The sequence below is a fragment of the Lagopus muta genome, chromosome 7, assembly GCF_023343835.1.
Source record: "Lagopus muta isolate bLagMut1 chromosome 7, bLagMut1 primary, whole genome shotgun sequence".
Classification (NCBI taxonomy): Eukaryota; Metazoa; Chordata; class Aves; order Galliformes; family Phasianidae; genus Lagopus; species Lagopus muta.
The window spans coordinates 18944896-18970230 of NC_064439.1; the positions used below are offsets into that span (position 1 = coordinate 18944896).

A 25335-nucleotide genomic window follows, 5' to 3' on the forward strand; every position below is an offset into this window, starting at 1 on the left:
TAAGAGCATCCCTCATACTTTGCAGAAATTGGTTCACAGTGAAAATTCCAGGAAAAGAAAATGTTTGCGTTACATCACTAATAATGAGCTTTCAAAATATGTATCAGAAAACAATCCAAATTTCAATGAATGGGGAATTGGAAGGTTAAAAAATAGCAAAAGACTACTGACTATATTTTAGCAGGTTTCTGAAAGAGAATGGGAAGAATGGCATGAAGCTTTTCATCTTTAGGTCACTGTGTTTAGATAATCATATTGCTGCTATGCCTTTGTGATTGATGCATAGAGTGGGTAGGTGTAGGAAAATAAAAATAAAATAATCTTTCATCAATTATATAGTTACTTTTAACTAGACTATCAGACTGTATAAATATAGAGAGATACATAGATATAGATATCAATGAAATCTTAAAAAATTCAACACTGAAATTTTCCAACTTGCCATTAAAATTTTCAACAAAGATGATATTCATCTTTCTGTTGGGTATAACTTAGCAGCATTACCACTGACTACATTTAGGTTCATGTCATTTTAGAACATAGCATTAATAGTAGAGATCTGAAAAAGCAACAGTCTGACAGAAGGTCATAGCTATGTTTCCATCTGTTCGCGTCTCAAGATTAGAGAGTGTGGGCACACAGACAAGTTTGGTGGAGCTTGCTTTGAGTTATATATTTGACAGTGATGATGGGAGCGCCCTGTTGCCTTAAAGATAGTGCTCATCAGTGAAAGATGTGTAAGATGCTTTGCTTCTGTCCATGCATCAAAGCATAAATGTGGGCAGGTTCTACACAGTAAGTGGTATCTGGACATTTGCTTTATAGCTTACTTCACAGAGCTACTCCAAACTACTTAAAGCACATACTATGTAACATCATGTGAAAGGTTTTATTATATACAGTTCATTAATGCAGCTGGACTTTTTCCTCAGATTATGTCCTACTTTGTTACAGATGTCTTGAAGATGTCAGTGGGATCCCAATTACTTATAGTAAGCATCAGAAAAAAACACATTGAGAACTGCAAAACTTGCCTTTGTTTTCTGGCTTGATAGCTGATAGTGATATGTTCACAACTTCACATTCCTTTGTTATACTGATGTTATCTATAGCAACAGTAGCATTTGCTGCTCGAATGGTAGCTTGGAAAATGATCTGTAAAGATAAAGGAAGCAAGTTCATTAGCAGCAACATGATAAAAAGGCACATATATATTTCTTTACTGTTTACTCTGCAGCACATAAATACCACCTACAGCCAACTTGGATTACCAGCCTGCAACAACTAGACTGGGATTTGATCAGTCAGAAAGTTATTCCTCATCTGTCAAAGCCACAACCGCATTTACTTACAGAAAGTTTTGTAACCCAGGCAACCTTTCCTCAATCTCAAGTGATAACAGCCATTGCTGCTTGAATGAGCTGTCTTCCTGCTGAAACTGTTAAAAACTATACAACTTTTAAAAAAAAGGCTGGATGTTGCATTGAGGGACACGGTTTAGTGGGAGCTACTGGTAATAGGTGAACGGTTGGACTGGATGATCTTTTAGGTCTTTTCCAACCTTGGTGATTCTATGATTATGTGAACTTTTAAAATGAGCATTCAGGACAAACAAACATGGCAATTTATAACTCAGTCTAAGTTCTACACCAAGCCTGCTTTAGTGAATAACTAACTCTATAATGTGTGATGATGTAAGATATTATTCCTTTACATCATTGTCTTAAAGCTTGTTGGGGACACAGATGAGCAAGCCCAAGCAAGTCCTAGGCATGGGTTGTGAAATCCTTTGTCTGAGGGACACAGACAGACAAGGCCAGGGGCAACAAGAGAGAGAGAGATAAGCTGCAGCTTAATGGCCATGAAGCGGTCTTTTGTGTGGGCTTATCTCAAGGAAGATGGCCATCTCAGGAGGGGCTGCACATGACTCTTACCCAAGCGCCCAGGAATGCCGCACTGGCAGAAGAAGAAGGTTAAAAAGGGGACCTACAATCATGAGGTGCATGCTTTCTGGCAACAGATTCCTCATGAAGAAGTTTTTGACATGAGAAACCTTATGACTGCCTCTCTCCTTCCTGAACTTGCTTTGCACTCTACCACAATTGCCAAATAACAAAGGTGTCTGCCATCAGATTCCTCACTACGGAATTCCTGCATGCTGATGGACTCTCCTGGGCCTGCTACCTGAGTCCTGCTGCTTCCTCCCGGATTGGCTCTGCGACTTCTTTCTGCTACCTTCTTGCTGCCCAAGGCCATGCTGCTGCTCTCCCCACCTGCTGCTTTTGGCTCGGACCTTCAAATGTCGTGCAACCAGACCGCTGCTGCATCCTGGTGGTGACTATCCCCGCTTTACACGATTCTTGCTTCTTTCCTATCTTTTCTATCGCCCTCCTTCCCTTCCCTATCTCCCTGATTAGGATTTTTAATAAACTGGTTGGACCGACATTTGAACTGTTGTTTCTTAATCTCACACTGGGTATACAAATATTAAAAGAACCTCATCTCTCTCCTATAAATTGGAGCGAGACAGATGAACATAAGATATGTGAAGTATAACTTAACTACAACAAAATCAACGTTTCTGATTTTCTTTAAGCTAATAATTTCAATAATGATCCTCCTCATTTCTAGTTTTCTGCTTGTAAATTAAGATGAGTGTAATATATAAAAAAGAAAATATTAGTCTTACGTATGTTACTGTGAATGTAAGGATTATAAGAATGCATTTAGAAATACAAGAAAATATTCAGGAGGCTACAAATGAAAGTAGAGTTCATTTAAGCTCAAGGTTCTGCACTTCTGTCTTCAGCCAACATAATTAAGCCCTCATTGATTAGAATTTTTTAAAGTTCTTTTTTTAAAAAACACTTCACTAGTCATATACTGAAATCTGAGGTAAGGAAACAATGATGCTGCTCTTGAATACCTACACCTATTGATAGAGCTGAACTCCTTTTTAAAGGATAGAAATTCTCTTTTTACCTTCTATTATGAAAGTAATTTAATTCTAAAGGCCAAATTGGAGCTAACATTTGACATAACTTCGACTTACCTGAGAAGATAAGTTCCCAGCTGCACTGTCTACTACTGGTATACTTGCTTTTGTCCACTCCATCTCAGGCAATCCTAAAATATCGCACATTTTCTCCAAACTTCCATTCAAGGCAGTCCTCCTAAAAACTGAAAGCTGGGAGTCCTGAGATAGCCAATACCAAAATCTTACCTGTTGAAAGAGTTTGTAATGAAACACTTTAAAAATGGTATCATCAATTTACAATAAATTCAACACCAACTCATATAAGAGCATGGCTCCAAAATGAATGCCTCCCACTTTACTCTGTTGGCTCACAATGTCAGAGACGGATGTTGGTGATATGGCAGTTTGAACCTTCCACCAATATTCCATTACATTTTGTTGCCATGTAACAGATGGCAGCAGAGAAAGTCTGACAGAATGGCATCTGACATGGAAGAATATTTGAAACAAAGGTGTGGAACTGAATTCCTGCATCCAGAGAAAATGGTACTCACTGACATTAGTAGATTGCTGATGAACATCTATGAAGACTAAAAAGTGGATAGAGCACACTGAGGGTGTGGGTGGTGCATTTTGACAACAGTCACATGAAAGACAAGCCACATTCCAGATGTTCATGCACAGTTTTCACAATGTGAGCATCTCAATCAGCTCATCTGCATGAATCAGACGATTATGACCAGGAAACTGTACAGAGATGAATATCAGTTTCAGTGTGTTGGAAACAGTGGCGACAACCTTGGAATTCTGCAGTCTGTGCCAGTGAATGCTCACACTGGAACAGAATGAACATCATTTGTCAGGATCTACTGAGCCAATACAAAGCTGAAGGTGACAGTCTCCTGAATCACGCCATTATCAATAATGAGACATGGCGTCACCTGGACAAACCATCAACTCTAATCACTACATTTGATGCTGACTAAGCTGAAAGCTCAGATTTCCAGAGTCACACCAGAGAAGACAAAATTGCTCTTGCAACAAGTGAACAGGGCCCATACCAGGTTGAAGACCATGAAGTACATTGCCAGTCTTAGTTGGACTGTCCTACCATACCCACAATCTAGTAAAGATTTTGCACCTTCTGACTTCCATCTGTTTGGACTGATGAAAACTTTACTGTATTAGCAACATTTACCCAGCAATTAAGCTGTCATAGCAGCCGTGAAACAGTGGGTTCATTCTACTGGGCAAAATTTTTTATGAACAATGCGTACAGACTCCTTTTCATCATGGAAAAAATGCACAAATAATAGTGGCAGCCATACTGAAAAATAGTGTTTGGTAACTGAGAAGATAATTTTCCATATCAAATACTGTTATTTTGCTCTTTGTAGCTCTTTCAAGTTCCACAGAAATAAATAGGAGGCATTGCTTTTGGAGCAAAACATGTACATGCACAGTAGCCCAAAACAACAAGCAGGAATATACATTACTGTGACACAGAAGAAAGTTAGGAATGGCATGCTGAGGAGCAGTAGTATGTCCAAAAGTAAAACCACAATATAAAGGAAAACTTATTATAAAAAAAATTTTTTTAACTTGCATCTATCAAGGGATATACACCAATTGGTATGATCTCCATTAATTTCTCTTCAGTTTAGTAAGGACTTAGAAGGTATTTGAAGATTATTTTGCTCGGAAAATGTCAAAAATGGAATAGCTTAATGATTATCTTAATCTCTGAAGACTTAGTCAAGATTCTTATATGTAGGGAGCCTTATTTCCACAGTCAACATCAATGACAATTATTTGAAGTCAATCATCTACTGAGCAATAACATGTCGATAGCTTGAAACAAGTGGATTGACTGCTACATAGGAAAAATAAAAACCAATTTCTGCAGCAATCAGGCTTGAAAAAAATGCTGCTTGTCCAACAGGCAAGATCATAGGACAAAGAGAAGCTCATCACACTATGCTTGCCCTGAAATATGGAATAAAGCAGATTTAATTATTTAATTCTAACCAGACAAAAATTAAGCAGAGAACTGCAATGAAAAGATAAGATTTTTAAAAACTAGTTTTTCAGTGTGAGCTCTTCCAGTTTCTTCACATTGTGAAACACAAAATCTTTTTTTTTTTTTTTTACATTTGCAGACTTTATTTTCCTGCAAAAGCCTTGATAATGCTTGAAATGTTGTGAAGGTAAAAAATGAGCTGCTGCACAGTTCTCTGCCCATTTTCGTATGATCTTACACAGAACACCTTGGATTCTCACATTACTGAGAATAAATTTCCTTTTTCTTCTTCCTCCCTCCAGTTTGTTATCAAAAATTAATGAGTTAAGAAATTCAGACCATGTTAGGCTAATGGCCAAATGTAACTGTCTTCCACCCCAGAACAAGCACAGATGAATGTGTTAGCTTTCAATCACACACACACACACACACAAAAATAAAGGTCTTTTATTTGAGCAGGACAGTTGACACAATATAATGATTTTCAAGAACCTTTTGGACAAATAACTGGCAAAACAGAGTGCTGTGTGTGCATGTAACTTTTGCTGAATTTACTGTGAATGCAAACTTCTTATCATTGATTATGTTATTGAGAGAATAAACAAATACTTGAGCAAACACCTTTCTACCCCCCTTTCTAAATACAAAGAGTATGTTTATCAAATATATTTCAAAAAAATCTCCTGACTTTTCCTTACATAAGAAATAAAATTATTAATAATAAAAACTACCCTTGCTTGCTACATCTACATACTCCATTTTAGACTTACTTTTCTGTCGATTAAAGGTACTTAAGCAGAGAGCTGGGATTGAAATTTGCTTTTACAATTCTAAAACCTTAAGCTAAATGAAGATATTTCTTAGCTGACAGCTACTGAATGACTGCTACAAGAAGCTGCACAAAGAATTTACTTCTAAGCTTCAATTAGCCAGTGAGGCATAATGCAAAACTGTTATCCCTCAACTTCATTTTTTTTTAATTTTTATTTTTTTAATTTAACCACTGGAGCCAAAGAACTTGTAAAGCTATTAATAAACATAGATCTCTTTATGTAGATCCCTTTATCCTCTCAGTGGGACATCCAACATAGGACAACATCTCACATCTAAATACAGAGAACATAACACATCAATACACATCCTAATGAGCAACTGCTATTCCTTGCTGTTTCCCAGAAATAAAAGCCTACAGGGAAAATGTGGCAGAAAGCCAAGCTTCCAGTTTTCAGAAACACTCTTTTTTCAGACATATATAGCAGGATGAGAACTTTCACTGTTTTTTTTTTTTTTTTTTTTTTTTTTTTTTTTTTTTTTCTGAATCTTGGGTCTTTAAGTATACACAATATGTGCATGCTCAAAAATACCCTTAATTTCTGACTACACTGAAGAAGTGCACGTGCATCTCTACTGAATTTATGTTTATTTGGAATACATACCAAACACTGCAAGAGGTCTTAATTGGGACTACTCATTGACTTACAAATTAGTTCTGCCCAGGTAACCTTAAAAGATTCTAAGATGAATTTATCTGAACTTGAAAAGTACATATCTACCTGCTATCAAACTCTACAAAAGAGATTTGAAACTGCCTGGATGAATGCACTGTATGCACAAAGATTGTTGGTACTCCAAGTCTAGTGGGATAGGCCTCTGATGGGATTATGAGTGGCTTTTGGTATTCCTTGCAGCAGCATTGTGCTCGATTTCATTCTGCATCTATTTTATTTGTGATTCTTTACAACAATATGATGACACATGAAGATCAGGGAGGGGCAGATTGTGTAAAATGATAGAAAAGTATTCTTAAGCTGTTTACAATGCTTCCACTCAGCTGCAAGATGCAACTATTTAGCTGAGATCTGGTAACTCACCGATGTGCGTAGGCTGTCAGCTACAGCATCAAATACAACAGATTTATTTAAACAAGCACTTGTTTCAGATCCCTCAGCCTATGAGGCCCTCATGCTGCTGAGAATAAATTTCTGCTATTTTTCTGCGCTATTTCCTGAATTTCAACTATAAAATAATTTTCTTGAAAATGGCAACATTCTAATCAGAAAATGCTGTTCTCATGTTTAACTCTCAGACTTGCTCTCTTTTCTTCCTTTCTTAATAGCACTCCTGATCCCCATTTTTCCAGTTATCTTTCTATTTTTTCGGGTCAAGTGCCATTCTCACTTTTGCATTTCTCTAAAGAGCTATAAGATATTTGATAAACAACAACAAAACCGAACTACAAGTTAAATGGTTAATGACTGCACAGTTCAGTTTAATAAGCACTCTCTTCAATTAATAAAACTTAGTACATGTCTGAAGCATGATAGCCAATTCTCTCCAATTATACTATCACATTTAATCCATGTAGAAAATTCAAACCACAGATCCGTAAAGGAAAGCTGAAAATGGGAATGTCCAGCTAACAGAGCTAACAGATAACAGCATGAGGATTCTTTGCCAGCTTTGGCTCAAAAGGGTGGCTTGATTTGACTATGCGGTGATACGGCCCTTGTAATATTGTTCAGCTATGTTTTTCACAGCATAAAAAGCCTCTAAAGAATATCCTTAAATCTGAGCCAACTCATAGAAGCTCTAGAAAGAATAATAACCAGATACAAATGCAGCAAAGCAGGTTAAAAAAAAAAAGTACCCTCGCTGCTCCTAAAATATTAGTCTGTTTCTCATTCTGCAGTAATTCAAATGGAGCTAGTTTTTCTGCAGCAATGCTAGAAGCAAGAAAAATAGCGTTTCAACACATCAGGTGACTGATAGCTTACAAAGGTTGGAGCAGATTAACGTCCAAAACTTACCTGACAGCAGGAATAACCAGGGGACAGCTTAACAAGGAAGGGACTCCCCAAATCAGACACAGCTATCTCTGTGTGCATCTGATACGATCCACTGAAATAGATGAATGTTTCTGTAAACAAAATTCAAAGAAATACAATAAATACGTCATGATCCAATGGCAAATAATTACCTCAGAAAGGTAACTATGTGCTCAGTGAGGCACATGAAAATTACTCATAAATGTAAATAAATGGAACAGCATTACCTTCAGCTCTACCCCTATGAATAAAGAGGAGAGCTGTACCAGCCTGTGACAACCAATATCTGCACAAACAAAGAAAAAACAACTGCTGAATGTTCCTGTGCTCCTGGCTCTTTCCTCAGCAATAAAGTCCAAAGATTAGGAAAGAGGGTGAATTCGAAAAGGTGTTTCTGCAGCCGTTGCTAAAATCATAGAATTGCTCAGGTTGGAAAAGACCTTCAAGATCACCAAGTCCAACATCAAGTTAACCATAGTACCCTAACTCTAACAATCCACCACTAAATCACGTCCCTGAACACCACATCCAAACGGTTTTTAAACACATTCAGAGATAATGACTGAACCACCTCCCTGGGGAGCATATTCCAGTGCTTAACAACCCTTTCAGTAAAGAAGTTTTTCCTGGTATACAACCTACACCTCCCCTGGAGCAACTTGAGGCCATTTCCCCTTGTCCTGTCACCTGTCACCAGTGAGTAGAGACCAATCCAACTCTCTCTGCAATCACCTTTCAGGTATTTGTAGAGAGCAATAAGGTCTCCCTTCAGCCTCCTCTTCCCCAGACTAAACAGCCCCAGTTCCTTCAGCCACTCCTCATAGGGCATATTCTCCAAGCCCTTCACAAGTCTTGTTGTCTTTCTTTGGACCTGCTCCAGCACCTCAATATCCTTTCTGTATTGAGGTGCCCAAAACTAAACACAGTACTCGAGGTGGGGTCTCATCAGTGCCAAGTACAGTCCTGCTCCATTCCTGATACAAGCCAAGATGACACTGGCCTTCTTGGCCACCTGGGCACACTGCTGGCTCATATTCAGCCAAGTGTCCATCAGTACACCAAGATCCCTTTCTATCAGGCAGCTTTCCAGCCACTCCTCTCCAAGCCTGTAGAGTTGCCTGGGGTTGTTCTGACCCAAATGTAGGACCTGACACTTGACCTTACTGAAACTCATACAGTTTTCCTTGGCCCATTGATTCAGTCTATCCAGGTCCCTCTGTAGTGCCCTTACTGCCCTCCAGCAGATCAACACTCCCTCCCAGTTTGGTGCCATCCATGAATTTACCAAGGGTGCATTCAATTCCCTCATTAAGACCATTGGTAAAGATGTTAAATAGGAGTGGTCCCAGTACCAAGCCCCGGGGGACACCACTCATGACTGGCTGCCAGCTAGATTTAACTCTAAGACTATCTTGTTATGGCATCTTCAAGATCTCGAAATTCAGGAAATAAAGTTCTGCAAAGAGGTGTTCACTTGCAGTTCCCCTGACTTTACTGTGCAGACGTACTGAATGCATCATCCTCTGCCCTCTTCAGGCAAAATTCTTCAGACCTCTGTCCTCCAAGTGAATGTCATCACCTTGTTTACACCAATTCCCTCAGGCTTTATCACAGTGTGGGGAGAGCAAAGGGACTGCTGGAGAACAGCACCCTGGAGACCGAACCATGTAGACCACAGCTTAACCCTAAAGGACACATTTAAATTGGTTTTAATAATGTTACAAACTGAATTTAGAATAAAAATTGATTTCCTTTAGGATACAGTACTCACTCTCCTCACAGCCCAAACAGTTTTAAGCACGCTAACAATGTTGCAGGCCATGGGAGCCAATGGAATAAGCTATATTTTCTCATGGGGTCTACAGACTTGACATTGTTGTCTGTGCTAGTGGGGATGAAAGCTTAATTAAAGATCTAATCTGAACCCTGGCAAACAAACTGCCTTTGGATTTGAACTACAGCAGATGTGCTTCAAACAAAGGTAGGAAAGGATAAACATCTTCAAGGGGCCCTAAAGCAGCATATTTTGAATGCCGTCAGTGCTGCCTTCACTGAATACTGAGACTTTTTCACGAAAGTCTATGCAAAACAACACTAAAGGCTGTCTTGTTTGTACATTGATATTACACACATATTGCCTTACATCTTGGAAAATCAGCTATTGTGCTGCCTCAGTCACACTCCATAGCCATTTATTTCCCATGGATACATAATGAAGCAGAGGGTTAGGTCCAACCCCATGTGAATAGTCACAGATCTTTAGCTAGACTGGCACAAAGAGGTAACCATTCCAGCTCTGTGTACAAGCAGGCATGCTGCACTCCACGGCATGAGGGAAACTCCCCTCATTGCAATGCAAAGACACATCAAAGGATCCTCTTTTAATTTGCAGCTGAGGCTCTACAGTAGTCTCCTTAAGATTTTCATTAATCAAAATTTGATGCTGCCCTCCCCAGGAAAGAAGAAAGATGAACACTCTGCGATATCACAGATAACTATTTAAACACGAAAGTTCTGATTTAACATTGACAAAAAATTGCTCAAATTCTGAAAGCGTTATTGCAGAGCTGTGATGTGGCTAAAACAGGTACAGTAATAGACGGTTACAAAACCACACCAGAACAACCTTTGCATTGACTTACACGGGGAATGCATCATTACTAGGTTTGAGAGTTACTGTGTGGTAACCTCAAGGTCTGCTTGAGGTAGAGGCTTCAACCTGCAGCCTGTAACTCTATAAAGACACAAACCTACTATGAAATAATTCAGATATCAAAGCAGCTTAAGACCTATAGCCCATACTGGTTAATTTAACATGTTTGTTACACTGCAGAGAAGTTTCTCCAGGCCGCCTTCATTACAACTACATCTCACCAGTGCCTAGAATAACCCACGTGGGAAATCTGCAGTTACATCGGGTGCTCCAGCTTTTCTGGAGCTGTGAGCAATGGGAAGCTGAGAAACAGCAACATTTGCAGAGAACACACTAATGAAGACTTTTGACCTTCTACTAGTGTGACAATAAAATAAAATACCCAACTGCTACACAAAAAGCAAACAGCAACCATTTGTTGCACTTCACCACTCAGGGACCAGTAGCATATGAACATGCAATAGGAGTTATTAGATAACATGCATACACATAATCACAGCCCACTAGAATTTACCCAGAAAACAAATTTGAAGTTCTTTTGCCATTGAATATTTAAGGTAGAGTAATTAAAGTTTCACTTTCCTCTAATGTGAACAAGTGAGAGAAGCATGGAGGTCTGAATGTAGTATAATATACGCCATTGCAAAAATTAATTTAAAAGAATATAGTCTATAGCAGTCCAGTCTCCATTGGAAGCACCACAATAGTTACATTTTAATACAAGAAAAGTCACAGAATATTTGCAAGTGTTATTAGATAATAACAAGCATATTAGGCAGGTTTAAACAGTATGTTAATAACACTTCAATTTCAGAATAAAATTCATAAACTAACTCTCTGTTGGAATCAATTTTTTCCAACTGAGTGCATTTTATAGCAGCTAAGGGTAGAGAAAGAGATATTGGTTTATCGTGGAGAAAAATCAATTTACCTGTACTCTATAAAAAAAAAAACTACAGTGGTTTTTTCTCTAAATATTTTTGAAAAAGCCCTTGTGAATGTTGGAACAAAAAGTGATCATCAAATGTGTGAACAAAGTTAGCTATGTCTGGTCAAAAGGTATGATCTCAAAAAATTCAATGTTGCATCCAGTCTCATTTTTCTTCAATTGTCCAGCAAACAAAAGCAAGGTTATAAAGACACAGCAGCCATATAATATCTAAGAAAAAACATCCTTGAAAAACAGGTTCTCTGTAATGTTAGCTATATTATATATGTACTACGTAGCATACATTTCAAATTCAGTTTCATCAGATAGGCATCATTGAGAGCGTTTCATGTATGTGTACATAATCTCTCACCATGTCCAGATATAGTTGCTTGATCTCTGTCAGGGAGTCTGCTGTCAAAGGGAGCCCCTTCTTTCATTATGTTCCACTTAGTACCACTCGTGTTCAGTGTTTTCCATCCACAGAAGTCAGAGTCAAAATTACATACAGTGTAATTAGCTGTTGTACATAGAACAAGATATAATTAAGTTGAAGTGGATGTAACATTTTAATGACAATTCTACAGTATTTTATACTTGGATGTAAAAGCAGTTTTAATCAAGAAATCACTGGTATGTTCCACTGAAATGTGGATTTTTTTGGCTGGAGAAAAAGTTGTAAAGTATACAGGCAATAAATCAGGCAGGTCCCTCCATTCTTAAACTCAGAATTGCAAAAGAAATCACCTATAAATGAATAAACTGTATCTTATTAAGCGTGAGATCTATACATAGGCTGCCATCAGTTACAGATGTGTAATTGTATTTTTTTCAGAGATGAATTTTACTGGAAATTTAATTATCAGTGTATGGTGGGGAAAAAAAAAAATCAAACATACTTAGTAGAAATGAAAAATAGAGTTAAACTACAGACAGGTAGTTTTAAGACTAAAAGGAAGGTGATTTTCTTTCAGATACACATGGAGGATGTCCCTTCTCACAAACATTTTGCATCTATTTGGTCTGGACAGGTATACCCTTCTTTGGATAAGGAAGTGGCTAGAGCACCATGCCCAACAGGTAGTGGTTAACAGAGTGGTCCAGCTGATGACCCATTACAAGTGGTGCCTCCCAGGGGTCGGTACTGGGGCCCATCTTGTTTAATATCTTTATTGATGACCTAGATGAAAGGATTTAGTGTACCTTCAGTAAGTTTGCAAATGACACCAAGTTGGGAAGTAGTGTTGATCTGCCTGAGGGTAGGTAGGCCTTTCACAGGGGTCTAGATAAGCTGGATCACTGGGCTGAGGTTCAACAAGACCAAGTGCCGAGGCCTGCACTTTGGCCACAGTAACCCCCATGCAGCGCTATAGGCGGGCATGAGCGGCTGGATGACTGTGAAAAGAAAAGGGACCAGGGGTGTTGGTTGATGCTCAGCTGAACATGAGCCAGCAGTGGCCAAGAGGGCCAATGGCACCCTGGCCTGCATTAAAAATAACATGCCCAGCAGGAGAAGGGAGGTAATCATCCCCCCGTACTCAGCCCTGGTGAGGTCACACCTTGATTACCGTGTTCAGTTTTGGGCCCCTCACTACAAAAAAAAAAAAAACCAAACATATTGAGGCCCTAGACTGTGTCCAGAGAAGGGCAACAAAACTGGTGAGGGGTCTGGAGCACAAGTCTTATGAGGAGCGGCTGAGGGAGCTGGGATTGAGGAGGCTCAGAGGAGAACTTATCGCACTCTACAACATCCTGAGGGGAGGCTGTGATGAGGAGGAGTTTGACCTCTTCTCCCAGGCAACAAATGTGGCCATTTCCTTGGGTCCTAAGTTGTACCACATGAGATTTAGGTTAGGCATAAGAAAGAACTTTTTCTCTCAGAAAGTGGTCAGACATTGGAATGGCCTGCCCAGGGAGGTGGTGGAGTTGCCATCCCCGTCAGTGTTCAAGAGGCATCTGGATGAGGAGCTATGAGATATGGTTTATTAGCTTGTGGTAGCAATGGTAATGGGATGGCGGTTGAACAAGATGATCTTGAAGGTTGTTCTCAATCTTGTAATTCTATGATTTCTATACAAACATTGAAGAGTAGGCAATTTCCAAAAAGACTACTGTTTCAAAGAGAAAATAGGAAGTGCTCCCAGAACATCTTGCCAAGCACGACTTGCAGTGTTTACTAAGTATGTATGTTACAAATTTAAAAATATGTAATAGTAACCATACTGCTTCCAATGCTTGATACTAGGCATAGTAATGCAAAACTTCCTTAGATTAGATGACAAATAAAGAAACGGGCATCAGCATGGGAGGATTCTGACATCAGCATGAAAGTGGTCTTTTTAATCTTTCAAATGATCTAAGAACTCTCACTTTCCATGTTTCTATTAACTAGGATTTGTTCATTCATTTTTCACTATGATATAAGAGATCTAGAAGTGATCTCTATTTAATACTAAAAACATTTAATATTTTTTTCACTTCATTAATTTCATTGATTTTAAAGACTGTTACATAGCACAAAATTGAACAAAATTTCTTCCTATAGAAGTTCAGATTTTTCAAGTTTTCAATCATATTTATATAAATAGACAGAAATTATGAAATACAATAAAACATAAGTACATCTAAGTTCTTACAATAAACTACATTTTCACATCCATTCATGTCAAGTTAACTTGAGCAAGAAGAAACATTGGTTTTCCTTCCCTACTGCAATGAAGCAAAGAAAAACCTTAAAGTTAAGAATCCTTCACATTTCTAAGAAGCAGCTGTTTGCCTTTGTTTTTATTCAGTATAGAGGTCTGACAGCTCTGCATCATGAGAGCACTCCATCAAAGAAAACTACTGAGGAAATGTTCAAGGATAAATGCTAGAATACCTAAAAGAATAGAGGCTAAAATATACCCTATTGTACCAGATAGAAATTTGTATTGGAATTTAATGTGAATAGATAAAGTTCACTCAAAATATCACAGAGGACAACGTCAAGACGACGTGGAAAATGTACACAATGGGAAGAAAGGAACAAAAGAAAAACATAGGACAGATTTTGCTTTAGGTCTCTTTTGTTCAAGGCTGCAGAAAGTGCCAGAATGACAATTTTTCTAAGCTGATCAAACTGCTGAAGAAACAAGTTTCACCTTCAGAGTTCTCTTTCCTGAAAAGGGGTGTACATATGAAGTATTCAAGTATTAGCCATTAAAATAGACAACCTTAAAAAGAGTCTTTTTTATTTTAAAGTTTTTCTGTCTTCTTTCTTCTCAGTTATTAGACCAAAGAATCAAACATCTGCTATGATTCACTCATATTTTAGAAAATCGCTTTTTCCTCACGTTTTGCATACTTTCGTGCACTGATCAAACAAGATGAGAGCTTTAACCTGAAAGTGCTTACACACAAACTGAAGCATATAATCTCAATATCTCAGGTTAAATTGAGAAACTGTTAAACTTAATTTCTTTAAATTAAAACATACTAGAAGTGAACTGATAATCAGTGCCACGTGGTAAACCCACTGAAACTGCAGAGGCAACAGCAGATAACAGAATGCTAGGCACAGTTCTGGAAAAGGATTGTGCATTCCCTGGGTCAAGACCTTAATTCCAAAGGTGCCACAAAGGACAGCATTGACTCCCTAATCTTTTCTTTCTGTGCACTCTCCAGTTTTTCTTACCCAACTACGATAAAAGCAATATTACCTGGTGACTCCCACTGACTTTTCGCATACACTATAATTACACACTAACTATACTCAGGCTACTGTTTTTCAATTACACAGTGCCAAATCTCACTGTCCAAGCCACAGGGTTTAAGATTAAAATGTGTAATAGACTGTGGGCATAGAGTAGTATAAACCTTCATATTTAAAATGGCATTTCAACGTTCACACATATAACTTGTTTCATAGATAGTTACTGCATGGCTCTTAAAGTGTTTGAAAGGAACAAAAGGTTAAAACTGTGAAATAAAGAGAACTCAGTCAAAAACTGTTCCTGAATCTTCTCAGTGAATTTGAAAATAAAACATTAATAGTGTCCTCCATCTTGCTTCTCTGAGTGACCCACAACATTTTAATCTGCTATCCCAAAAATAATTTATATCATTACTAATATCTGAAATATGCATACAGTTTTCATCTGCAACACACATTTACGTGTTGCTCTCAATAGAAATAGGTTGTCACTTTTTGTCCCTAGAAAACAAGCGCACTCATCACAAAAGTTATTTTAAAAGCTGCAGTCTCTAAAAATACTTTTAAACTGAGGTCTAAATCATTTAACAATTCTCAAACATTTTCCATAATTTTCTTTCCTGTTTTTTCTTTTGACACTACAGTGAAAACTATGTCTTCTAAGCAAAGTTACCTTCAACTGAAAATATGATTTAGATAAACCTGAAATATAGCTCATGTCACCCAATATATTTTCTCCCCAAAACTGACAGCCTAAGTTAAAGAATTGTTCTAAATGAAGTTCTATGGCAGATTTCAGTTCCTTTCAAATTAAAGAATTATGGATCGTAAACACTGAAGGCAAGGGATATATTTAGACAAAAATGCACAAAATTTTGTGGTCCTACTCACCTTTCTAAACCAAAAACATATTGCTAAGATCAGGCAAAGAAATACAAAGCAGAAAAAAAGAAGCAGTACACTGTGAACATGGTCATAAATTCCTATAACAGGAAATATACTAGAAAAAAAAAAGAACACATATAAGTAGTAGAAGTAAGTTTTCTTATTTTTTTTTTCTTGCCATTCCTTGGATAGACCTATTTAGGTTTCACTATTCTCTTCAGCACTTTATCCTTCTAAAATTCACTTACAGCAAGCTCCTGGATCCTCATCAGTGTTGTCAGAGCAATCTGGGTAAAAGACACAGGACGATCCAGGCTCAGTAGATTTCCCATTAGTGAAGGCGAATTCTTCTACAGAGCTGAAAGCTGAAGGCTCTGAGTGTGCAATGTCCAAAAACTGGATGTTATTTAAACAGATGAAGCCTGTCTTGCTCTGGATTGTTCCCTTAAGTGTCAGCTGTGCATTGTTAAAGTTAAAATATTTGCATTAACAGACACAGAAACTTTTTTTTCCTACTGTGAAACAGTAACGCCCTATTTGAAAAAAGCACTGGAAGCCTTCCATTAGAAAAAGATGACAAATTTCCAACTGTCTCACTGGTCCATCCGACCAGTTTATTACAAATCCTAATCAATCAGAGAGATGGGGAAGGGGAGGCTGGCAACTATTACAAATTAGGATGATGGGCTAGGGAAAGCAGGTGATAGGAAAGGAGCAAGAATTATGTAAAGTGGGGATAGTCACCACCAACATCCAGCAGCGCCCCGGTGTAGTCATGTGCAGGGGGCAGAAAGCACAAGGGAAGAAAAGGGGCAAGGATTTCAGACAGAACAGAGAGAAACTAGAGAAAACACACTTTGAGACATAAGCAGATAACTTTCTCTAACTTCCTGTGCCCTTTACTTTGAAATCTAAAGAAGCATTTTCCATTGAAGTCAATATCCAATATTATAAAATCTTCTACCATTGTCATTTCTCTAGTTGTTCAAATGGAAAAAAAAAACCAATAACACTAAAAATATTACATGGTTATGTAATTACAGTACCTTTGCTTTCCCTAAGCACAAGTGATCGTGATGTTTCTGTATAACAGAGAAACATTTTGGCTGCATAAAACATCTTCAGAATTGTTTGTTGTTGGATACTACAGATGATCTTATACACATCTGGTTCTTTATATATACTTTTTCTTACAGGCAAAGGAGATGCAAGTGACAACAATAATTTGTAATACAGCACCTTGCTGAAATGCATTCATTTGATACACATCAAAGTGTCAGTGCTTGCAGTAGGCTTGGTCTTTGCCTTTTCACAGAGATTCAGCAGATTGTTGAAACAGTCAGTTATAAAAGTAATTCACATTAGAATGAAAAAAAAAATGTTGACAAAATTATTTAAAATAGAAGCCTTTAATTCTTTTCTGTAAATTAAAAAGAAAAAAATCAAGGGGGAGATACTCTCCCAATTATTCATTCATGCTATTCCACTGAAATCACACAATCATTCAAATCATCCCACAGTGGCATTTGTATTTAAACGAACTGTTAATAACTAAGATGGACTCAGTTGCTCTGTTAAACTATGCTGAGATATGTATGCATTTTCTTGCATGTTACTAAAGCCAATAGTTTCATGCTGTACACTTATTACTGACCTGTGATCAGAGCTTTACTCAACTGAAGTAATGAGGAACAGAGCCCTTCAGGATATATATACAAACTTAACAAATTCCTACATATCCTAAAACATTTACAGACAGCAAGGTAAAGCGCTTTCAAAAGACAAAGCACTTGCCTTTTTCACTCATACCTTTAATTTTTCTAGCCCTGTTGGTATCCGTATATACGCTTTGGCCCATTCTTTGTTAGTCGTGATGTTGCTTTCCCACAAGACATACTCCTCCTATGGAATGTAAATATAACGTTAAAAGTTATCTTTTGACCTTCTTTTGATCAGTCACTTACAGTAATTGTTGTTTTTTTTTAATACCCTCGACAGATCATCACCGTATATGTAGTTGTGAGGAAATACAACATCAGAAATTAATTTGCAATCTTTGCATCAGTCTCTGTGAAGTGAGGCAAACAAATATTTACAGTGATTAAATGAGTTATTATTAATTATTAGAAGCTAATGTGGTATTTAATTAGCATGAATGATACATAAATTAAACCATACTATTGCTGGCTTTAACTATATATTTCCATGGCATTCTCAACACCAGCTCCTCTTTTAGAAATAATTATTCCTCATAAGTTGTGTTACTATGAGATTTAGTTTTCTTTCTTAGAAAGCAACTTTGAGGTCTGTCAAAATTACCCAATAAACTGTAAAGAAAACATATTTTTTTAATCTGTAATTTTTTCAGTTACTTCAATTCCCATTTTTACTTTACCTCCTGGAAACGATAGCAACATGCTAAGGTTCCCTTTACGCAAGTATTCAAAGCCCCCTTAATGTAACAATCTGACAAAAAAAAAAAAAACCCTCATTTTTGTTCTGCTTCTTGTTGTGATCCCAACTGGAAAACAATGGGACCAATATAAAGAAAAGGAGTATAGTAATGTGAACTTCCAAGCCCTGAATAAAATCTCAAGAATCTGCACCAAAAAGAGCAAAAGAAGAAAGCTGAAGGGAGAGGGAAGGGGAAGAGTAGGAAAATTTAATATAGGATATAAATAAACAGTCAATTACACAAATAAACTGTGAGGTGAGACCCCTATTGTGATACTATGCAAAGAATTTGTCATATCTTTTCCACAAAGGATATTACAAAATTAGAAGCAGTTCAAAACCAACCAAACAAAAAAGATACGAAGCAGGATAAGAGAAAAAGAAAGTATGTTGTACAGAGAAAATTTGAAAGAATATTAGGTGTACTTATGTAAGATGAATAAAAGGAAATATCATAAGTTAAGAAATTCCATCAATTTCATAGACAAGGAGAGTTATCTTTTTTCTGCCTTGCAATATACAAGTACTTATCCTCTTTTCCTACGAAGGATTCCACTATTGTGACATGTTAAAAAAGTTGAAAGACCATTACTCCATTGAATAAGAATTCAAAAATTAGTTTTGGAAAACTGTAGGACAGGGCTAAGTCAATATCCTAGTTCCAAGCGTAAAATGATATAAGAGAACAAATTTGGACAAGCCATATGACATACAAGCCGCATAAAAGTCAGTTTTGAGTTTTCACATTAGTATAAGATGTGGGTATTTTTCTACTAGTTCACTTGTTATGTACTCATAGTTGCTTATCAAAAGACTTTCAATACTGAGGACAATTCAAGCTGTGCAAATCATGCTTCTTCTTGCTAAATAATTCAGTTTCCAGAAAAAGTCTGCAACATCCAGGTATAAGACACAGACAAGGATGGTTTACTAGAAAGCGTACTTCATGACAAGTTAAAAGTATAGCCTGATTTTAACCGTAGTTTAAATGATTTCTTTTAGTAATATATGAGTGACAATATCTGGGTATGCATACATCCCTACACACATACACACCAGTAAACAATAAATGCAGAGGATTCCTACAATGTACACATATTTGAAAGAAGCCTGCATGTATCTGCTAACTACAATTTTTTTTCACACTTGATTAACCACTTAGGTACCCATTCTCATAGCTACCTTTCTTCCCAATTTATTTGAATAAAGATAGCTTGTGGAAGTAGACTATTGATTTTTCTGCTTGCAGCATCCAGACTTGCCAGGGCTGTTTTCACACTGACATCAGGGGCAACAACTTTCCAAGTCAGTTATTGTATTATAGACATTACATTACCCTCTGATTTTGTACAGCTCTAATAAGCCAATAACACGCGATATTTTCCATCTTCATAATGTTTCTCTGTAGCGTTACTTTCAATACTTCTACAAATGGGTTAGACTCTCTAGCACATTCCTTGCTTCTCTTGCTGTCTTTTAGAAGGTTCAGTGTATCAGTTTTACTGTACTTTCTCCTGAGATTTATGTTAGTGATACAGCGAAGTTGTTCAAAATACCTTCTGTCTATTCCCTTTACATTGATATAACACTATCTGCAAACAAGTTTTGTAAGACTAAAATGTACAAGAATTATAGGATTTGTTCCTTCTTATCATTTTTTTTCCTAAGATAATGCTACTGAGATTTGAAGAATGAAAGAGATTATCATGACTTTTTCTTATCAACTCATTTTCTAAACTACAGCATTTTTTATTTTTGACATCTCACTACAGATACTTTCACATACTGCTGTGCAACTGCTCTCATCATTTTGTTCCAGCTTTTTTCATCTCAGTGTAATTTAGAACAAAGTCTTATTTGTTCCTTCAAAATGATTAATGCACAATCTTTTACTTCTGCAGATGAGTGTAGTGGCATGGGTTTTGCCAGCACTGCTGAACACTTGCTGAAATTTTAATGTCTTAGTGTAAAAACATGCCTGCGCTTATAAACAGAAGTTGTGGGCTATTTTATTTTTTATATATATCCATCTTTTTTGTAGGCTATACAAGACACAAAGATTAAGTAGTTAAAAGACAGAAATATAAGCTTATTACTTCATTGGAAACATAAGTAATAGAGAGAACACGATAGTCTGAAGCCAACAGTATCTTACTTGAAAACTGAAAGTAAAAAAAAAAAGTGTTCAATTTATTGAATGACGATGATTAACACTGCCAAACGTGAATGCAGTCATTGGCTGAGATAGAATATTAAATATACATAAGCCTAAAGTACTGAAACTGGGAAGGAAAGAAGTACTGAAATAAAGAATACATAGTGAATGAAACATCTTACTGCAAACAAACAACTGAAAAATTGTGAAGAAATTACAGATCCTTTGTTCTCCCAGTTCTCTGTTATAGGTAAGGGAAAAATATACAAAATAAACAATGATACAAAATACACAATTACAGCACAGCTAGCTGACAGTTGACCACTTCTAGGACACTGGAACAAATTGCTAACAATAGTAGCCAGAGAATCAAAAATGAGAGACCTACACTAGTTGTTTTTGTTGATGGGAAAGTCACATTCAGCCAGTATAATCTGTTTTTTCTCGACATTATAAACAACATTGAAAAAAAAATGGAAATGTCTTGACTTTATTAAGGCTTTTTAAAACCTCACAGGACATTCTTCAAGCAAATTGAGATTTGGTACAAATAACAAACAAACAAAAGCCCAATAATTTTCTCTACACTCCATATCAAAGAACAATTCAAATTCCCTGTCATCCATCTAATGTTGTAATGTCCATTTTAGAAAATATTCTTACTCATCTCTGGTCTCTCTTTTAAAAGGGGTGAGGAAGTCTAGGAATACACTGGTATCATCTGCAGTACAGAGCTGAACTGAGAGGTGTACATTAAATACAATCTAGTTGCTATGTCAGGCTTATCTGTACAGAGCCATAGTAAGAGTTAATCCAAGGCTGGAGGTTTTAACCACTAAACATAGCAAAAGTGAGAAAAATGCACTAGATCATATAACTGAGAGGTTATTTTGAATGACGAGCTCCAAGATAGACTTTATTTTCCGTAATCAGAATCAACACTGGATTCTCATTTCTGCTCAATATTTGTCTCCTTTTGAAAATTCATTGTTTTTTCATAAACAATTAAGCAGCAAAATATACAGAAGTTATTGCTTCCATTCATTTAAGTCTTCCAGATGAGCCTGTATTCAAATACAAGTTCTCTCATGGTGGTTTTTGGGGTTGTGTTTTGTTTTGTTTTTTTGTTTTTTTTTTTTGTGTGTGCTTAAATATTTTTTTTGTTTGTTTGTTTTTCCCCAGAAAAGGAAACTTAAATAGAATCCATTGTTTTTGCCTATGCAAACCATAGACATCACCATTCTCAGTGTCTTTCAACGTTGCAAATATCAACGTATTCTGACCAGAATACATTATAATTCCCTGTATGGTAGCAGGTCACAGGCAAAAAAACACATCCTCTTTATTGATGGAGGAAAAAAAAAAAAAAAAAAAAAAAGGAAAAGAAAAGAAAAAAGAAAGAAAAAAGAGCCTGCAGTCTTTCATAAATTCTTGAAGATATAATGGCAGAGAAATAAGATGTTTGTTACATGTTCCTATATTTAGACCCCTTGACAAGTGTTATACTTCAGGTTTTTGCATTCTAGCTTTGTGAACTAAGCATTAGTTAGACCAGCTTGTACTGTGGGATAAAAATAACTTAAATCCAACATCAAGATATGAGACACATCAGCAAGATCACCTGACCATTGGCAGAAAGATTCCACAGGGCAAGGGAGCTAAGAAAGAAATAATTGTTACTATCCAATTGTCATTTGTGTTTCAGCTTGACATGGTTACTGTATCTACTAATGGTAGAAGAACATTACTGCACTATAACAGTCCACAAAATGAATCAGGTGGCTAAGCAAGAGCTTTCCAGGCATACTAAGTCAGTAACTTCATCTTGTGACTTCATTGAGAACAAGCATAGTTACAGCATTCCTGATGCTGTTTTTCTCATTTCCAGTGCAGAGAGGACACTAGAAATTCTGCTACTATAGATTTTCCCCTAAAATTCCCAAATCATTTCAGTCTGTAATAGTTAGGGCTTCCCCTTGAAGTCTTATTGCAGAACATTCACCACCACACTAATTTATAGGAGACAGGCAAATATCCAGTTTTTACAACTGCATTCAACAGTGGAACAATGCAAAGTGACTGTTTACACAAACTAATTGAGAGGTAAGCATGTGGTATTGTTTGTTTCCTTGCAGTTTGGCTGGAAAGAGATGGGCTGTTGGATCTGGAACGTTTGAAAAGTAATTCATGCTTCTTACCTGATTGGTATACAGCACTGCCTTGAGAACGCTGTTATCTGCCATGGAGTACTGAAATTGAAAATGGCAGCTCTTGCTGGAGCAATGACACATGGAGCTGTTTAGATAAGCACTTCTGTATAATGCACTGTCATTAGCTTCTAGACACACTAAATGACCTAAAAAATTAAAAAAGAAAAAAAAAGAGCTCTTTCACAAAACAAATCTTGTATGTGTCAGCCTTTGAAAATAAGAATTGCTTTGCTACAGTTAAACCATGGCCCCATTCCTCTTACAGTGGAATCTGACTGTCATGCTGATTATGTGGCTTGGATGTTACCTAAGCATTTCCTATTAACAAGATAAATATCTATCTGCATTTTCCCCAGAAACCGGGAATGACATCAGTTGACAGTATCTTGAACTTGTTACTTGCTGCATTGAAAGCTGTAAGCAGCTACACTTTGATACCTACTCTCAAATGTATTTGGAAACTTCTTCCTTTCTATTACATTTTCCAGAAAGCATCTTTTATAGTAATACTTCTGTGGAATTATCAAAATAAGGGGAAAAGCATTCTTCTTCCTTACTGCTATAGGAGGCAACAGCACCTCCACCATACGTAATTAAGGTCTTCAGTTCTAAGCCAGAATTTCTGCAACAAATGTGTTGAGAGCATATTGTCTTTCCATCTGAAGCAGAAAAGCAATTTGTGCTCTTCTTGACCTATTGCCCTTTATAAAAGCATTCCTACAGAGATTTAAGAGTACCCCATCCCTTCAATGTCTTTTATCTGTCAGAAATAAAAAGGCTAAATGCTTTATCAAACATAGCAAATCTGTTGCCTCCTCTCTCATGAGTCACTGACTATTTTGCTATCTTCTGAAGCAGGTGTTATAATAAACTTTGATTAAAGGTCTTGAATTTGAAATTTCTATATTCACGTGCCTGAATGCAAGTTATTTCAGATGCAGATGTTACCAAAGTTATTTCAAGCTGAAGGGAGAAACTCTCATTTCGCAAGGAAAAACTCTGATTTTTATAAGGGACCACATTCTTTTCCATTTGTTGTCTGCTTACACTTCATGATATGCAACCTTTCATACCAAAATACATGCTTGCAATTTCTTCGGATAATTCCTTACTATTTCCTTACTTTTTCATAATTCACAGCCACAGCAGTTAGACATGATAGAAAGAAAAATATTACAGATGTAACCCATTCTATTTGAAAGAGATCAATAAATGCAAAGAGCTTCTAGCTGTTTGGCTAGATTTTCTTGACTTTTAATCTATGCTGTTAATTTCTAGAGTAACAACTGAGCCTTCAGGTAAAACCGAGTCAAAGAATGTCAGCTCTTTCTTTCTAGCAAGTTCTCTTCCATAGCAGGACAGCTCTCCCTGAATAACTCCCTTGTAAATTTCCCACTGAACTCTTCTGGGGAAGAAGATTCAAATCTGATCTGCCACTGTTTCTACTATTTGGAGATAAATATTGAAGAACTCCCAAGTCAGGAGCAAGAATCTTAAAAAGAGTAACAACAAAGAAGCTAATGCAACAAAATAGATCAGACTTTTTCATGTTTAAAATATTTACTTATGAAATACCGATTTTAAAAGACATGAAGCTGTCTTTTATTATTTTTCTTCAATCTCATAATCACTGCTCTTGTTACATAAAGAATTGGTTCCATTAGTTTTTTATTAAATAAATAAATGTTATCCCAGATGCAGGAAACTAGATTAATCCAATATAAGAATAAATTATGGAAGTGATATAGTATGCAGGAAACAACGCTAAAGAAAGAAGTATTTTATGAACATATTAAAGGAGAATATAAAACCACTGTGAGAACCTTTGACCCTAGAGAAATTAACAGAAAAATTATAGAGAAGTACAATACAACACTAGAGAAAAGAAGCAATAAAAGTACAAAGAAAGAAGTCAGCCAAGGACAAAACATTTTATTAAATTTAAGAATGCCAAGAAACGAAGATTATTCAAAACCTATAAACAATCCTTTCTCTATAAATATAATTGCCTAGATCATGGACTCATAATTCATTTTCTTACCTCTCTTCTATTTATAGTAGTAAAAGCCTTGATCAAAATCATAAACTAAAGCTTAGTCAAGCTCTATTTGCATTGCAAGTTTGAGCCATCAAGCATATTTTTGCTGTTTGCATACCATTTCTCTAGCTTTCTGAATTTTATTTAATATCTAGCCTTTCAATTTACTCATCTAAAAATCTGCATGAGTTGAAATGATTACTATATTGAAAGAGAAGCTGTCATAGTTCAGATTTTTCAATACCTTCCAATGTTAAGAGTTAACTGCTGTGTGTTGTTTTGACACTTATTTGTTCTCACTTTTTTTTCCTTTATGATAGATATCAAAGGACAGAGAGCTTCTCCAGCCTGTTCTTTGTGTTGTGTGAGCCTTCTCAGTACAATATTTATATAATAATGCTCAAGCACCTATACAACAGATATTTCAGAATGTGTTCTGCTTCTACAGAGGTTTCTTACACCTTACTCCTGCAAAAGCTACTTACATAATTTCAGTGTC

General features: G+C 36.6%; 1 protein-coding gene across 1 annotated transcript in view; it reads right to left on the reverse strand.

Annotated features, from left to right (window-relative positions):
- The window catches only part of MALRD1 (MAM and LDL receptor class A domain containing 1), a 203587-nt gene that overhangs the window by 163789 nt on the left and 14463 nt on the right, over window positions 1-25335 (reverse strand). Inside the window, exons 7-13 of the mRNA XM_048950504.1 lie at window positions 22787-22944; window positions 17789-17881; window positions 16228-16435; window positions 11777-11923; window positions 7805-7914; window positions 3053-3223; window positions 1035-1155 (exon numbers count right to left, since the gene is read on the reverse strand). Of these exons, the coding sequence (XP_048806461.1) occupies window positions 1035-1155; window positions 3053-3223; window positions 7805-7914; window positions 11777-11923; window positions 16228-16435; window positions 17789-17881; window positions 22787-22944 (1008 nt within the window). The remainder of the gene's footprint in view (window positions 1-1034; window positions 1156-3052; window positions 3224-7804; window positions 7915-11776; window positions 11924-16227; window positions 16436-17788; window positions 17882-22786; window positions 22945-25335) is intronic.